This window comes from Plasmodium gallinaceum (genome assembly GCF_900005855.1).
Source record: "Plasmodium gallinaceum strain 8A genome assembly, contig: PGAL8A_v1_65, whole genome shotgun sequence".
Classification (NCBI taxonomy): Eukaryota; Apicomplexa; class Aconoidasida; order Haemosporida; family Plasmodiidae; genus Plasmodium; species Plasmodium gallinaceum.
The window spans coordinates 1,051,152-1,069,107 of NW_021628225.1; the positions used below are offsets into that span (position 1 = coordinate 1,051,152).

The 17,956-nt window shown below is 18.1% G+C and overlaps 7 protein-coding genes across 7 annotated transcripts; 3 read left to right on the forward strand and 4 right to left on the reverse strand.

Annotated features, from left to right (window-relative positions):
• Positions 1-661: 661 nt before the first annotated feature.
• On the forward strand, positions 662-5,266 carry PGAL8A_00155600 (ankyrin-repeat protein, putative; the record flags this gene model as incomplete). The annotated part of the gene is made up of 1 exon (XM_028675103.1): positions 662-5,266. The coding sequence occupies one exon, from the start codon at positions 662-664 to the stop codon at positions 5,264-5,266; it is 4,605 nt and encodes a 1,534-aa protein (XP_028526668.1).
• Positions 5,267-6,287: 1,021 nt separating this feature from the next.
• PGAL8A_00155700 (myosin light chain, putative) lies at positions 6,288-7,758 on the reverse strand (the record flags this gene model as incomplete). Its single annotated transcript, XM_028675104.1, has 8 exons — positions 6,288-6,300; positions 6,564-6,614; positions 6,711-6,802; positions 6,991-7,094; positions 7,193-7,244; positions 7,366-7,419; positions 7,601-7,648; positions 7,753-7,758. 8 exons carry the CDS (start codon positions 7,756-7,758, stop codon positions 6,288-6,290), a joined length of 420 nt encoding a protein of 139 aa, XP_028526669.1.
• Positions 7,759-8,601: 843 nt separating this feature from the next.
• Positions 8,602-10,167, reverse strand: PGAL8A_00155800 (E3 ubiquitin-protein ligase RNF5, putative; the record flags this gene model as incomplete). Its single annotated transcript, XM_028675105.1, has 1 exon — positions 8,602-10,167. The coding sequence occupies one exon, from the start codon at positions 10,165-10,167 to the stop codon at positions 8,602-8,604; it is 1,566 nt and encodes a 521-aa protein (XP_028526670.1).
• A 1,802-nt stretch (positions 10,168-11,969) lies between these two features.
• Positions 11,970-13,186, forward strand: PGAL8A_00155850 (transmembrane protein, putative; the record flags this gene model as incomplete). Its single annotated transcript, XM_028675106.1, has 5 exons — positions 11,970-12,038; positions 12,267-12,492; positions 12,700-12,779; positions 12,865-13,060; positions 13,134-13,186. The coding sequence occupies 5 exons, from the start codon at positions 11,970-11,972 to the stop codon at positions 13,184-13,186; spliced, it is 624 nt and encodes a 207-aa protein (XP_028526671.1).
• A 484-nt stretch (positions 13,187-13,670) lies between these two features.
• Positions 13,671-14,192, reverse strand: TIM22 (mitochondrial import inner membrane translocase subunit TIM22, putative; the record flags this gene model as incomplete). Its single annotated transcript, XM_028675107.1, has 1 exon — positions 13,671-14,192. One exon carries the CDS (start codon positions 14,190-14,192, stop codon positions 13,671-13,673), a length of 522 nt encoding a protein of 173 aa, XP_028526672.1.
• A 616-nt stretch (positions 14,193-14,808) lies between these two features.
• DJ1 (protein DJ-1, putative) lies at positions 14,809-15,892 on the reverse strand (the record flags this gene model as incomplete). Its single annotated transcript, XM_028675108.1, has 3 exons — positions 14,809-15,287; positions 15,561-15,618; positions 15,860-15,892. The coding sequence occupies 3 exons, from the start codon at positions 15,890-15,892 to the stop codon at positions 14,809-14,811; spliced, it is 570 nt and encodes a 189-aa protein (XP_028526673.1).
• Positions 15,893-16,780: 888 nt separating this feature from the next.
• Positions 16,781-17,839, forward strand: PGAL8A_00156100 (conserved Plasmodium protein, unknown function; the record flags this gene model as incomplete). The annotated part of the gene is made up of 1 exon (XM_028675109.1): positions 16,781-17,839. The coding sequence occupies one exon, from the start codon at positions 16,781-16,783 to the stop codon at positions 17,837-17,839; it is 1,059 nt and encodes a 352-aa protein (XP_028526674.1).
• Positions 17,840-17,956: the final 117 nt, after the last annotated feature.

Consider the following 17,956-nt stretch of genomic DNA (forward strand, 5'->3'; position numbering starts at 1 on the left):
TTTTTTTTTTTTTTTTTTACAGGAGATTGTAGTTTTTTCATAAGAATATAAAATTAAAATAAATTATATATATATATTTATATACACATATAAACAGTCACGTTTTCATAATCATGTTGTCATTTACGTAGATAGATAGTTTAATTTTATTTACTTATTTTTTTTTTTTTTCTCTTTTTTTTTTTTGAGATATAAAAAATTTTAGTATAAATTTTACAAACATAATACTTTAAGTATGAATGGTATTGCAACTCATTTATAAAGTAATCATATATTTACACATCATTAAAATTATTTTATTTTATTTATTTTTTTGTCTCTATTAATTTAAAAAGTTAGATATGCAAATGAATGCAAACATTTAATAATGAAATAAACAAGAATAACTATCTTTTTTTCTTAATTTTTGACTTTTATTATTTTTTATTTTACCTATTTGGGAGCCCTTATCTGAAGTTCAAAACAATAAGGAGTATAAATGGGATTATACTGAAATAATTTTTATAAATAAAAAGATATGTCAGTAAAAATTATATATAAAAATATATTGAATATGAAATAGTAAAATCATTTCAAAAAAAAGTGTTATATATATATATATATATATATATAGACAAATATATTAATATCTTAAAGAAAAGAATAAATCATTTAGAGAAAGATGAAAAGTTTTGTATTTGATAATTATTTTGTTTCTTATGAAAAAGAATTAAATGATGATGTCATAAATAAGTATATTTTAAATAAATTAAGTTTAATTTTTAATAATAATATAAAATCGATATCTCATGATATTAATGAATCAAATGAAAATGATAAAGAGAAAAACAAAAGGTGCGAAAATACATTGCCTGTTGGTAAAAATAGTACAAATATTAGTGAAAAAGGCAATGTAAATTTAACTGAAAAGCATAATACAGATATTATTGAAAAGAACATAACAAATATTATTGAAATAAATAGTGCAAATATAAATGAGAAAAACAATGTAGATATTGTAGAAAAAAATAATATTAATAATGATTCTGAAAAAGATAGTAATACAAGTAAATTAAAGAGAGAAAACACATGTGATGTAGTAAATAATAATATAAAAGAAAAAACAAATAGTATAAGTATTAATGAATTATTTAAATTAAATTCAGATATATGTCATAATATTGATACAACATTAAAAAAAAATAATTTAAATGATATATTAGCAAGTGATAACATACATATAAATAAAAAAAATGAAAGATGGAAAAGATACATTAAACATATTGAGCTTTTTTTAGATGTGCATACTATAATTAACCTAAGTCAAACATGTAAATTTTTTTATAAAAGAAAATATAAAGTTGGAAATAATAGATTAATATTTAATAGTTACTTAGGTTATAATCCTAAAATAATATATGAATTTGTTTTACCTAGAATATATAAACATATTCATAGATCAGTAAGAAGAAGACTTTGCTTAGATTTTACATTATGCACATTAATAAAAGATATAACAGTAGCTAATGTTTTAAATCAAATTTACAAGTTTGATTCCTTAAATACAAAACATTTATTTATTTATAATTTACAAGAAATTTATTTTGATTATTGCCATCATTTGACAGATAAAACATTGGAAGTTTTAGCTCAAACAAGATTACCATCTTTAAAAACATTAAGCATAAAATGTGTAAGAAATAAATATTTAACTTGTGCTCCTTTAACAGTTATGCTAAAAAAAAGTAACTGGCCAGTTTTTACTAACTTTATATGCTCTTTTTCAAATGCATGGTTAGAGCCAATTTTTATTGTTTCTAATTTTATTATTAATAGAGCAAATAATCAAAATCATATAATTTATCATAAGTTAAAAAATTTGCGTAAAACCTTGGAAACAATGAAAAATTTTGATAATAATGTTACCACATCTAATGAAGAAAATGGTGCATCTGAAAATATAAGAAAAAATAAGTCCGATGATAATAATGATGTGGTAATGTATGATGATAAAATTGAAGAAAATAGTAAAAAAATTATTAACGTAAATAATAAATATAATTTGATAGGTTTGCAAAATTGTGGTGATAATAATCTAGATAAATCCAATATAATTGATTATAAAAATAAAAAAAAATTGAAATCATTACTTAATAGCGAAACTGAATGTAGCATTAGCCAATCGGAAACAAATAATAATTTTAATTTATTTAATAATTTTTTCCATAGCACTATAAAACATTTTGGCTATTCTTCCAAAATACAAAACAGTTTTAATTTTAGAGATTATAATAAAAATTATTATCAAAATAAGAAAGATGATATAAATAATTCATTAAACAATAATGTAAAAAATGAAAATGAAAAATATATAAATAAAACAAGTATTGAAGAAAATATCCATAATCAAGAATTACATGAAAAAAAAGATATATTTGATGAATTTTTATCAAGTGATTACGCAACAGTAAACAAAACAAATGATAATTTTATAATGAATGAAAGAAAAAACACAAATTTAATAACAAGTAATAATGATACGAAAACTAGTCCTAAAAATGTGACTAATAAAAATACGAAAAAAGAAAGAAAGAATAATGGATTAATTAGAGATGACAATTTTAGAGACGTTGAGAAAAAAAATTGTATTAATAAAAATAATACTTGTGGTATTAATGAAAAAGTAAAAAAAAAAATCGAACAAACTATTATTGATAATTATGATGAAAAAAACAAGGTTTATAAAAAAATGGAAGAAGAAAAAAAAAAAGATAAAATTGATATTCTTTCTGTAGAACAAAATAATGAAGATCCTATTAATGAAAAAATAAAAATGAAAAAAATGCATATTAATGAAAACAATGAAAAAAAAAAGAATAAGAAAAAAAAATATGAAAAAAAATATTTTAGTGAAAATAAGAAAGGTAGTAGAAATAATAATAAGAAGACAAAAATTTTAACAGCGGAAAATATTTTTTGTATGAACATTTTACATAATAATGTTAATACGTTTGATGAAGAGGAAGAAGATGAAGACGAAGACGAAGATGAAGATGAAGAAAAAAATATGAATAAATGTAGATGTAATGGGAAAGGATGCATATATATGACAGAAGAAATAAATTTTAAATGTAATTGTGATGACTGTCCATTTTCAAATGGTTATAAAAATTTAATTAGTGTAGATGATCCATATATCCAATCTCATTTTGTGCAACCAAATTTAGATATTTTAGGCTCTTGGGGTAGTAAATGCTTCTTAGAGAGTATAGGTTTAGATATATATGTAAAAGGATATAGTGTAGCTTTAAAAAATGAAAACATAAAAATATGTGTTAAATTAGGTAAGAAAATACAAGAAGAATTATATGAATTAAGTAAAAGTGAAAAATATAAAAATAATAATTTAGTTTATTTATTAAGAGACAAAGGTAGCGAACTTTTATCAAATACACCATTAACTATTGAAACAAATGAAAATGGTGGCATTGATATATGGACATTACCAATATCCTTAGCTATTAGCAAAAAAAATAGATATCTTTTTTATTTAGTTTTAAAAGGAGGTGCAAAAATTGATATATGGGATTATTTAGGAAAGTCTCCATTATATATTGCATGTGAAAATGAATGTAAAGAATTTGTTGAAGTTTTGTTAGAAGAAAAAAGAAAGAGAAGAAAAAAAAATAATATAATACAATATTCTTTTAGTGAAAACACTATTACCTTGGGTAATGATAAAGGAATAACTATTGACAATAACAATAAACTATTCAATAAAGATAGTCAAGAAAATAGCAAAGAAAATAATAAAGAAGATACACCTTGTATAGGGAAAGATGTAAATGAACTGAACATTAAAGAAAAAAGTTTAATTTATACCGAAAATGAAAGTATTGAAGAATTAAAGAGAAATACAAATGAAAGAAATATTGTAAGTAATGAATATATGCAAGAAAGCTCGTATGAAAAAAATAATTCATATGATATTGATCCATCTAATTTGGATGGATTAAAAAAAAATGAAAGTTGTAAAACAATATGTATAAGTCCATATGGAAATACGTGCAATAGTTATTATGTTACTTTTCCTTTCGATTTAGAAAATGGTTATATACCATTAAATATTGCAATAAAAAAAAAGAATTTTTCTATAGTTAATTCTTTAGTAAAAAATGGAGAAAATTTAAATATCATATGCCCATTTGTAAGAGATTATAAATCTCCCTTATATTTGGCATGTGAAAACAACATTAGTGAAATTATTCAATTATTATTGGAAAATAAAGCAGATCCTAATTGGTGCTATCATAATAAATTTACCCCTATATTATTAGCCTATAATTTAAATAAAGCATGGGTTAATCATTTTATTGATGCAGGAGCTGGAGAAAAATTATGCGATAGACATATATTAACAGAGGTATTATCTTGTGCTATATTTAAAAATGATTTGACAACAGTTCAGCTACTTTTAAAAAAATATCCACAGCTATTACAAAAAGGACATAATTTATGGTCTTTACCATTTATTCAAGCAGCAAAATTAGAAAGATTAAATATATTAAAATATTTATATTCTTTAAAAAAAGAAATTATAAATCAATTAGATTTTAACAATGTTCTTTCTCCAATTCACGTAGCTGCAGAAGAAGGAAATATAGAAGTTTTAAAATTTCTTTTAGAAAACGATGTAAATATAAATTTAACAAATAAATTTCACCAAAATGCTTTACATATTGCATGTTTAGAAAATCAAGAAAAAGTAGTACAATTACTTTTAAATCATAATATAGATGTTAATTGTAAAGATAATATTAATGGTGAATGTCCATTAATGATTTGTATAAGAACAAGAAATGAAAATTTAGCCTTATTAATATTAAATGAAAGTAAAAATATTAATTACAATCTTACTAATATACATGGAGAAACATCTTTAATTTACTCTATATTTTATGGATTATATAATATTGCTGATATATTAATGAAAAGAGGTGCAGATGCATCAGTCAGAGATATTAATGGTGACAAATCTTATAACGTTGCATGTGAGAGGGTTTTATCACATAGGACTTGTAAAAAAGTATTAAAAAAATTTCTTAAATTATATAGATCACAAAATAAAAACTTTTTATCTAAAAAAAATAAAATTAACAAAAAAAATAAGTTTTATGAGTCTTATCAGAGTATTAACCAAAGTTTATTAAGTATATTTCGTTTAAATAAAAAAAGAAAAAAGAAAAAAATTATGTCTTATTCAATAGAAAGTGAAAATGTCCATTAATATTCAAATATATTATCATTTTTTTATATAAATATATTTTTTTTTTATGTATTATTTTAAAATTGAAAAACAAATGAATTAAAAATAACCTTATAAAAATTATATAAAAGAAAGAATAAAATATAGATTTATATCTAGCATGTGTTAATATTAAAGTTTTTGCTTTTATATATATATATATATCTGTTTATGCTATTGTTCGAGTATTTTTTTTTTTTTTTTTTTTTTTTAAATTTAAATTATATATATATATATATATATTTAATAATAGTATTAATATTAATAGTTTTTAATTAAAATATAATTTTAAAATAAAAAAATATAAATTTTTTGTGTTGTTTAAAAATAACAAAAAAAAATTATCTATATATAAATATAAAAGAATAAACGCATTTATCAACTCAATGTTAACTATCTGAAACAGTAATTTACTTTTATTTTTTTTTTTCTTTATCATATGTTAATAAGTATTCAAAAAAAAAAAAAAAAAAAAATTAAATAAAAAATACATTAATAAGACGTATTAGTAGATGGTATCAAAAATATAATTTTATAACTAAAACAATATAGATGTAAAATATTGTGCATTTCGAAAGAACAAGCAAAAATTACATATTCATGATTTTTAAAATACTACATTAACCACACCACACCTATGAATGCAAAAATTTTTCTAATATAAATATTTATTTTTTCTAAAAAGTATAATACATAAATCTTCTAAAAAACTTATAATAGTTTCTTAATAAATATATCTTTGTTTTCTATATATAAGTTTTTTTTGTTGTTTTAATATAAAAATTAAAATAACTTTATAAAATTTATTTAGAGTTTTTATCGATATCTTAAAACAGAAATTATTTATATTACAATGAATTATTAATAAGCATTCTTTTTATAAATTATTCTTTTTTTCGCATAACTCATTTTAAAAAAAAAGTGAAAAAAAAGATTATGAAAGAAGCTATTTCTTTTAAAAACACATATTTTTATATATTCATTTATCTTGTTATTTATTTATTTAATTAAAGAACCTAACAAGGTTATATATAATATATTTTAAAAACGAATAATTAAAATTATTATTTTATTTATGTATAAAAAGGTATAAATCCAAGTATATTACTTGTTATACTTCTTATTTTAAATAGATCTATATTAATAGAAAATTTTAAAAAAGTAACAGGGAGAACAAACAGTATATTAAATACAATTATTGATTTAGTAACCTATAAAAAAAAACATTTTAATTCCTATAATTATGCAAAATATTTATTATTTTTAGTTATCAAATTACTTGTCTAAAAATTCCTTGTAATCTATAAACTCCTCATCATTACATAATTCACTGTTATTATTAAAAAGAAATATAATTTTTTTAATGTTTTTGCATTTTATAATAAATATATATATATATATATATATATTTTTCAAGTTTATATACCTAGTTATTATATCTATTTCTTTATTTGATAATTTTGATCCAACTGTTGTAAATAATATTTTAAACATTTTTTTTGAAATTTTTCCTGTTTTCTTTAAAGAATTAATTATATATAAGGTAAAATATATTAATAAATAAATTAAAGAATAACTTTATAATTTAAGAACTATAAATAGACTTAATTTTAATAGTACAATAAAAATTTTATGATGATATTAAAATGTTTTAAAAAAGGTTTCAAATAAAAATGTTAATTATAATAATAAAGTTAAATATTTACCTTTGTATCATAAAAATAAAATAAATCTATTAAGTTTTCAGTAGAATATTTTGATGACCTTAACTTATTGCAAAACTTTTTTATGTTTGACAGAGTGCAACTACCTAAATATAAAAAAAAAAAAAATTAAATCAATTATTAGTAATAATAATAATGTAACATTTATATTTTATAATAAAAATAATGAAAAAGCTTATCATACCATTTGTAACATAAACAAACTCTTCAATATCTTCTTTTGATGGAACATAACCCTAATAATGAAAATATTTTTTTTTCTTAAATTATTCTTACTATTGAACAAATATTTTTTTTTTTAAATAATTTTATTATTAGAAATATATTTTACTATTTAATATTTTTCAAATTTTTAACCAATTTATAAATTATTTCTAATGCATTTTCAGAGTTTATATTTTTAGATCCATCCTAAATGTCATTTTTCATGTTATTAAAAAAAAATATAGTGGTAATTAATTATAAAAAATATATTTATAATGTAAATAACATTAACATTATGATAATATAACTTTAATGATGATAATTTTTAAGCATTTATAATTATTAATATTTCTTAAAAACATATTAGAGTGAGAAATTTTCTTTTTACAGATAACTTATTAAAGAGGGAAGTTAATTCAATCTCATCAATTAATTCCTAAATTTTTTTTTTAAAATTAAAATAAAAATTAAAACTAATATATATTTTTAGACATAATTTAAATTTTTCACATTTATAAAATTAGTTTATAAATTACGAACTTCCATTGAGTTAATAATGGAGTATAATAATTAAGTTAATGAAAATAATGTTATTTGTTTTTTTTTATATAATAATAGCTTCTTTTTTTACACAAAATATCTTAAAAATTGAGTTTCAATAAAAATTAAAATAAAAGCATACACATAAATTAAAGTCACTTTTTTTGTAAGTTTTCATCAAATATATGCATAATTTTAAATATATTCATTAATAAAATTTGTGATAAAAAATATATATATATATATATATATATATATATATATATATATATATATATATATTTTATATATTAAAGTAGTTATTTTAATTGTAAAAAATTAAAAAAAAAAAAAACTAATTATATTCTAGAAAAATTTACATCCGTGAAAAAAAAAAAAAAAAAGAATGTTTATACATATAATATTTATTTCACATTAAATTGGATAAATCAACAATAAATAATAATTTTTATAAAAGAAAAAATAATTAAAAATAATAGTTACATAACAGACTAAAATTAAAAATCAAATATGTAAAAATAAAAAATGTCTTAACATGCATACACTTGAATATGTATGAAATAATAATGTTTAATAATTAAAAAAAGAAAAATTGGAAATTTCTCTTCTATTCAAAAAAGAATAAATATAAAAATAAAAAAAAAAAATACAAAAAATTAAAGTATCTAAGCCAAAAAAAAAAAAAAAAAAAAAAAATTTTTACAAAATAAAAGAATACAATAAAATTTCTTTTTTTTTTTATACGTGCTTAGAATTAATTTAAATAAAGTTTTTCAATAAAAAAAAAAAAAAAAATTATATACGTAAGTATTATCAAATTAAAAAATTCTTTTTACAAATAAACAAAAGTTAAGAAGAATAAAATAAAATATATAATGAAAGGAAAAATCCTAAAAAAAAGAAAAAAGAAGATGCAGCTTCTGCATGAAATGTTTCTGTTTGCACTCTTCTGTTTTCATTTCTATTATCATTAAAATATGGCTCCTCTGACATATTTGTATAAGACAAACCAAAAGAAAAGGGATTCATCCATACTCCAAATGAAGCTCTTAACCCTAAATTGTTTGTGTAATTGTTATTTCTTCTCACACCTTCTTTTCTTTTAGGAGTTGGTCTAGGTTCATCTACATTTGCATATTTATGTTGATTACTACTATTCCCTCTACCATATAAAGGAATAACATTTTCTCTCGATACCTCTGCTTTACATACAGGACAATCATTGTTTTTTTTTATCCATGAGCATAAGCATAACCAACAAAATAAATGACCACATTTTGTTACTACTGGATCTCTTACATCATCAAAACAAATATTGCACTCAAATGTGCTTCTATTTTCATTTTCTGAATATGCATTTTTGTTTTGATTTTCTCTTTTGATCTCATCTTCTTCACATTTCAGATTATTTTCTTTTGATTTACTAGATTCATTATTGCTTTTAAGATTAAGTAGATCCTCTTTTGACTTACTATTTTCATTTTTTTCATATTTAAATTCATTTTCTTCAGATTTAATGTTTTCATTTTCTTCAGATTTAATGTTTTCATTTTCTTCAGATTTAATGTTTTCATTTTTTTCATATTTAAATTCATTTTCTTCAGTTTTACTGTTTTCATTTTTTTCATATTTAAATTCATTTTCTTTTAAAATAGCATCTTCCTTTATTTCACTAACCTTATCATAATTTTCATTTATATTATTTTTATTTATTATATCATTATTTTGTTTGTTCTCTTTATTTTCATGTTCATCATTTCCATAACTAAAAAAAATAGTTGATTTATTTTCATGAAATTCATTTTTTTCTTTATCATTTATTAGATTTTTTTTAATTATATTATCAAATACATCAACTTCTTCATTACTAATTTTTTCATCTATGTCATTTTTACTATTAATCTCTTCATTTATGCTCTTTATTTTTTCACCACAATAATTTGTTTTATATTCTTTTATTTTCGTCTCATCACTTAATATTTCATGAGAAGTTTCATTTTTCTTGTAATTTATTGATATAGTGTTGAATTTATTAATATTATAATTTAAATGATTTTTATTATCTTTTTTTTCAAAATTCTCAATATCATTTTCTTCTTCTTTCTTAATATTTCTAGTACCATGAAAATATTCATCATACTCATTTTCTATATTCTGTTTACATGAATTCATATTGTTTAATTCAATCGATGTATTTTTTTCATCATCTTTTTGTTGTTCACAATTAGTTTGTTTTTCATTTGAAAATTCAAATTTATCTTCTACTAATTTATATTCAGAAGTTAAATTCTTCTCAGTTATGTTATCATTTAAGTCATAATTTATAATTTTTTCCTTTACATTCAGAACCTCATTAACATCATAATCATATATGTCATCATAAAGTTCATCATATTCATTTACTCGTTCATTCATTTTAACTATAATTTTTTCATTTTTAACAATCCTTTTTTTTTTAATTACTTTTCAATCTTCCTAAATTATTAACAAAAAAAAATATATTTATATAACTTGAATATTATGTAAAAAATATCTAAGTTCTCAATAACACTATTTTAATCATTAAAAAATGTTTTTATTTATCTTATAAAAATAAAATTTTATAAGAAAAAGATTAAAATAAAATATAAATTTTAAATTCTTCAAAAAACATTACTGAAAATAAATAAAAAAAAAAAAACAAAATTTTTTAAATACTTTATTTTTTTTTTTTTTTTTGTCAATAATAATATATATTTTTATAAATTTAATATTTTGTAAAATGACAACGTGAATGTTTTTTTTAATTTTTATTAAAAACAAAGTGCATATAACTGATGAGCATTTTTTTTTTTTTTTTATCCAAATGAAAACAAACACATCTTGAAATTCTTAAATTTTTTTTTTTTTAAAGTATAATTTTTTTTTATTAGCTTTACTAATATTCAATATTATTTTTATTCTATTTGTTCAAAAAAATTGTCATATTTTATAATAAACTAAGTTATTAAAGAAATATTATTTGAAATACTGGAACTTTCTACAAATATATTTAAAATTTTACATTTCTTGTTATATATTATCAAAATTATAAATTAATGTAAAATGTTTTGATAATATATTTTTTACAAACATTTATTTACACTCATCAAAAAAATATTTTTAAATAAAAAATATATACATTCTTTAATTATAAATTTACCTATTTTTGTTTTACCTTATTGTGTGTATGTAAATTATTAGTGTAAAAGTTAAAAAAAAAGTAAAATTTTTAATTTTGAAAATTTTAAATATATATATATATTTTTATCATTTATCTTTATTTAAAATGAAAAATAAATTGTATCACCTTTAATATTAATTTATACATTATTTTATTGATAAACATTAATTTTTTTTTTATCTATTAAAGTAAATACTTTTAAAGATTTTTTTTTTTTTAAATTTCTTGAATAATTAACTATTTATTTATTTTTTTTTTTTTTATATTTCTCTTTGCATTCACCTTTTTTGATTCACAATAAGAATTATTTTTCATAACTACATTTTTTTTTTTTTTTTTTTAACACTTTAAAAAAGTTTATTTCATTTATAAAAAAAAAAAAAGATAATACATGAAATATGAATAATACATAAAAGAAAGTATACTGAAAAACTGTAATTAATTATGTGACACTTAAATTTCTCTTACATGTATGGAAATAAATGATGTAATTATTTTAAAATTTTGAATTTCTTTATTGGAAACAATACTGAAAAACAGAAATAATATAATTTGATATTTTTCAATTAAATAGTTTTTATTTAGATTATCATTTATTAATATAAGGAATAATAATAAAATGGTTAAGATAATAAAATATTGCTTCATGAATAATCAGAGATAATCTCAAACAAATTAAATTTTTATGAAGAATAGAGAGTTATTTAAAATTAACATTTTTTTTTATTTTACCAATTGATGTGTTTTCCTTATTAGAAAAGATTTCAATTTTTTTTTTTTTTTATACATTTTTAATTTTGAAGACATATTTATTAATAAGAAAAATAATAAGAAAAATAATAAAAAAAAAAGAACATGTTAATATAACAGAATGATATAATTTTTGTTTACACTCACATTATATTTATATATTATTTTTGTAATAAAATACTTTATTTATAAATATATTTTTTTTTTTTTTTTTGTCAATATTTTACATTTAAAATAATATTTTTGTCTATATTCATTTTTAAGTATGAAGTCATATGTTTCCGAGCTCGCGTTAATTTTTTTTTCCGTAACAGCATCTGAAATATTCGACAAAGTTAGAACTTTTTTATAGTAGAATTGTTTTCTTTTTTTAATTACCTAAGCATTTTTAGAATTTTCTTATTTGAAACTTCATTTTTTAATATATTAAAATTGTCAATTTTTTTTTTTTATACATTATTAAAAGTTATATTTTTATTACACTCTATCTTTTTTAATTATGCATATGTTCACTTATATTTTCAATATATAATTATGAATTTAAAATTTTAAATTTATGAAGACCTTTTTTATAGTTATATTATTGGGTTTTACTACAAAATCATGGGTGCAAGTATTCCTTGGTAGTTACATAGGACTTATTAGTATGACAGTTATAATATGTCTAATGGGAAACCATTTATCTAAATATTTTTCGAAATTTACATTTCAAGTTGTTTCATCAGTTTTATTTTTCCTATTTAGTTTACAAATATTTTTTAATCTATTCAAAGAAAAAAAAAAATCAAGTATGAAAATGAATAATAATATATATAAAATTTTAAATTATCACATTATATTTCTATTGCATATAAAATTAAAATTGTTTGTTTTTTTTCGATAATTAAATAAAAAAAGATTAATAATTTCCCTAAATGTTAAAATTGTTTCATAGTATTAAAAATAATATAAATATAATAACATAAAAAAAAAATATATATTTCTATAAAAATCAGGTTGTGAAGAAGCTGAAGAGGAGATAAAAAAATTAAATTTTAAACATAAACTATTTACCTTATATCCTATATTCTTTAAAGTTAATAAATATCAATATTAACATATGTATATAAATATATATGTATAACATTTTTTTTTTTTTTTTTTTTTTTTTTTTTTTATAGACATTTATTTTAACTGTTTTAAGTGAATTTGGTGATAAAAGTCAAATAGCATCTTTTATGTTAAGTAGCACATATTCCTTTTCAATTGTTATTTTTGCTAGTTTGTTTGCATATGCATTTTGTATTGGATTAGCCATTTTAATTAATTTTTTTGGGAAATGTAATATAAATGAATTTTATATACAAATGCTTTCAGGTTAAAAAAAAAAAAAAAAAAAAAAAAAAAAAAATATCTTAATAAAAATATTTACAATATATTTTTTTTTTAGGCTTTTTCTTTCTTTTTGCTAGTTTTTATACTATTTATGAGATTTTCTTTTAATATGCTTTTCCCTCTTTGTTAGATTCTTATAATACATGTACTTTTTTAAAAAACATATCTACAACTAAGTTATTGTACTTTTAAATTTCCTTTCTCATTTGTCTTTTGGAACATTTAAAAAATTTCCACTTTAATTATTATAGTAACATTTTTTTTTTTTTTTTTTTTTTTCGTAATTATATATTTGATTGAAATGAAAATTGTTTAAAATAAACTAACGTGTTTACTTTTATGAAAACTATTTTTAATAATTTTACATGCTTTTTTAATATATTTATTCCTTAAAATTTATTTTCGTAAAATGTGTTTGAATATCATATTAATTATAAATTTTCTCATAATAATTCTTATATTTTTAAATTTTTAAATATATAAAAAATTTTACACATATGTAATCAAATAATAATGTTTAGTGTTATATTATAAAGTAGAATTATAATATAAAAAAAAAAATTTTTTAATTTAGAATGAAAAAAAAATAAAATTAAAATTTGTTTGATCTTTGTAATTTTTCAATAACAGCTGAAAAAGCAGCAAAGCTAGCACATCCACTAACCATTGAGGGTAGTCCTTTTTTATAAGATATAGTAGCACCTGTTAAGCAACCTGAATATAATGTATTTGTTAAATCCTTTGTTGCTCTAATTTTTTGTAAAGAGTTCTCATAAAAAGAAAATAAAAATCCAATTTTAGCAAAATTACGACAGCTATTTTTAATAGATTGTTTAAACATAGAAAATTGTTCCTTTAATTGCTCTTTATAACTTAAATTATAGTCTATATTATTAGGTTGCATGCTAAAAAAAAAAGCACCAATAAAAATACCCACAATTCCACCTCCTATTCCCATTCCAATACATTTAGGTATAATTCCCTCATTTAAATATGTATTGACTTTCATAAATGTTTTTTCATGGGTATTTAAATCTTCTCCTTTTTTAAAAATTTTAAAATTTACATATTTGTCATTTATAATATCATTTTTATTATTATTTGTCAAATTCATTTGTGTTACTAAAAATATTTACAATTATTATCTTTTTTTAATTTTTTCTATTTTCCTTTTCCTTTATAATTGTACTATAAAAAATCCTTTAACTTTCTAAAAAATTAATATTTTTACTTTACCCAACAAATCAAAAAATACTATATCATATTAAAATACTAATTTAACTGAAAAAACTTTGTAAGTTATGCAAAAGATACTGTATATTTCCTTATATTTAAAAAATTATTATTTATCTTTATACATCATTATATATAAATTTTTAATTATAAAATTTAATTTATTTTTAACATATAAATTTTTTTTTTTTTTTTTTTTTTTTTTTTTTTTTTTTTTTTTTTAATTTTTAAGAAGCTTAAATTATATAAATAATGTACTATATATTTAATATTTTTTTTTTTTTTTTTTTTTATGATCATATTCTTATATAAAAGTTTATATTAAAACAATTACTTCATTGAAAATCTTTGTATTTAAAAAAATGAACTTGTATAATTGTTTAATAGTTTTTGCGTAAGATAAAAGAGAAAAAGAATTTTTTTTTTTTTTTCTATAGAATATTTATATGGTGTATTATATATATATATATAAAGATGAATAAAATTATATTAAAAAATTAAAAAATAATAGATGGATGCAAAATAAAATCTTTTGCAAGTTTTTGTGCAACATCTCTACCTAATAAAACTTCTACTATTTTAAGAGCAAATTCAGTAGCTGATCCAGGTCCTACAGATGTAATACAATTTTTAGAAACACATACTCTCCCATTACCAACATATTTGAAATCCTTATCAAGTGATGGATAAGCAACTGCCTCAACATCATCAATTAAAGAATGTCTATTTAAAACAGTTTGAGGTGCTGCGCATATAGCTGCATATAATCTATTACTATTTTTTTGTTCCTTTAACATTTTAATAAATGGTTCACAATTCGCTATAGCATTAGATCCTTTCATACCTCCTGGAATTACAATTACATCAAAAGTAAGGTTTGATATTTCTGCAATGGTTACATCTGCCATAACGATATTTTTTGATTGAAGACAAACTTTTTCTGTCTCTTCTACAGATGCTGTCGTTACATCCATATCTTACAAAAAAAAAAAAAATATATTAAAATTTACAAAAATATCTTTGTATTACTATATATATTTTATTTTTCATCATATAACTATTTTTTAAAAAAAATTTTAATTTTTTTTTTTTTGGTATTTCATTTTTATTGTGAAACTATTTTTTCACATTTTTTTAATGTTTCAAAAAAAAAAAAAATTTTATATTATTTATATAAACAATGAAAAAAATATTAAATACTTATATAAATACAAAAATGTATACATAGACATATTTCTATTTTATTTACTAGCTCTTCTTAGAATATCGACCACCGTAATGTATTCTACATCTTCTGATCCTGAAGCCTTCAAATGAAAATATATATAAAATTAGAACTAAATGTATATATAGAAGATTTATTTATAAATAAAAAAGATTTTTTATATAAGAACATTTTTGAATATTTTATAATAAAAAATCATTTAATAAATGCCAAAAAAAACAAATTATTTTAATAGAGAAATTAAATATAATTTAAATGAAGCATTTTTTGCATATATATGATATCTTAATTTTATTTTTTTCTTTTATATATTATTAACTTACTACAACAACTAAAGCTGTTTTTTTTACACTCATTATTAGTATTGGTAAAAATCTAGGATATAATAAAATTCAAATAAATTTTCAATTATGAGTTTTTCTTATAAAAATTTAGTATTTGGTATTTTAAATGAATATATTTTTTGGGAGATAATTATTTAAATATTTTTTTTTTTCTTCTTAAGAAAATATATATATATGTATATTTTTTTTTTTTATAATCATTCCTTTATTTAATTATTCACGTGATAATATAAAAAAATGTAATAATATAAAACTATTATTTAAAATATATCATCGAGAAGTAAATGTCAATTTGAATATATTTTGGTGAAATAATTTTAGTATAGTGCAAACATGCAATAAAAGAGTTAGTAAATCTAGTAAAAAGTAATATAAATAATAATTGTTACATAAGAAAATCACATGTTTTCTTTTTGAATTAAAAAGCATAATGTACCTATTTTTAAATTGTTTATATTTTAAGATTCATTTATGTGTATAAATTTTTTTTTTTTTTAAAAAAAAACCTTTGAAAAAGAAATGAATCCTAATGTTTAAAATCCAAGTATTAGTAAATTTTTTTTGTTTTTTCTATAACTGAAAAATAAAATGATAATACAGACATAATATATTTTGTGTATTTTTTTTTTTTTTTAATAATTAAAGAATAAATATGAAATAAAGGAATAATTATCAATTTATAATATATATAAAAAAAAAAATAAATTATTCAAAAGATATTGCGAAATAAATTATGCACACATAGTGAAATATTATGAAAAATGGAACAAAATTATAAAATAAGGAAAAATTCTATTATTTAAAAAAAATATACATATATATTTAAACAATTATATAAATATATAAAAGTAAAGAATCTACAAAAAAAAAAATTAAATTAATAAAAGAACAAGACGAAATATGGAAAAAATTATTGATAACAAAATGAATATTTCAGATGAAAATAATTTTAAAAACATAAATGATAATAAAAAGAATTATGTTAATGAAAACTTAAAAAATAAATTTGATGAAAAGATAGATTATTTAGACAAAACATTAGGAAATAAATTTGATAAAAAAATAAAAGAAGAAAAATCTATTTATGATAAAAATACAGATATAAGAATTTATGAAAATCAAATTTCAAAAAAAAAAAAAAGAGCTTTTACATTAGGAGCTATAGATGGAATTGGAGATATTAGTATCTTAAAGGCTCCTTTAATAAACCCAGAAAATCCAAAAGTTGAACCTCCTATTTTACAGTTACCATCAGCTACTAATTTAATAAAAAATATTCATTTAAAAATTAATTTTGATAAAAACATCGATAAATCATATAAATATAGAACTCAAAATAGTAATAAAGACATTATAAATAATATGAAACCTTTATATTCACTTCCAGAAAAAGTTATGACTTATTATATGAACACAAATAATGAACAAGGAGAAGAATGGAATGTAAACAGAAATACAAAATATTGTGTAAATGAAAGTAATAAAGAAAAAAAAGATGAAGATGAAAAAAAAGAAGAAAAATATGAAAAAAAAAAAGATTCAGAAAATAGAATATTAATAGATACATTAAGTGATAAAAAGGAAATTGAATTTTCTAAAAAAGAAAATATAAGCAATAAAGAGGTAAATCTTCATAGGAATACCATTTCCAGTAATAATAATAATAATCATATTTCACGAAAAGAAAAATCCATGCAACTTTCAAAAGCAAAATTGATACAAAAAAACGAAGAAAATAAGCAATTCAAAAATAACAATGATTTTTATAAGGATTCTTTAGAAAATTCAAATTTTTACAAAGATAATTTTAATCATGATAAACATTTCAATGAAGGTAATTTATATAAAATATTTAATAATAAAAGTAATGATGAACTAAAACTTTTGGAAGCAAATCATATAATGTCATCTACCTTAGCAAATGCCCTTAAAAAACTAGCTGATGATGTTTTTGTTTAATGTAATATTTGTATTTATTTTTATTCTTAAAAATATAAAGTGAGAAATAATTATTTTATTTTACATGACCATATTTATTTTTATAATTTTTTTTTTTTTTTTTTTTTTTTTTTTTTA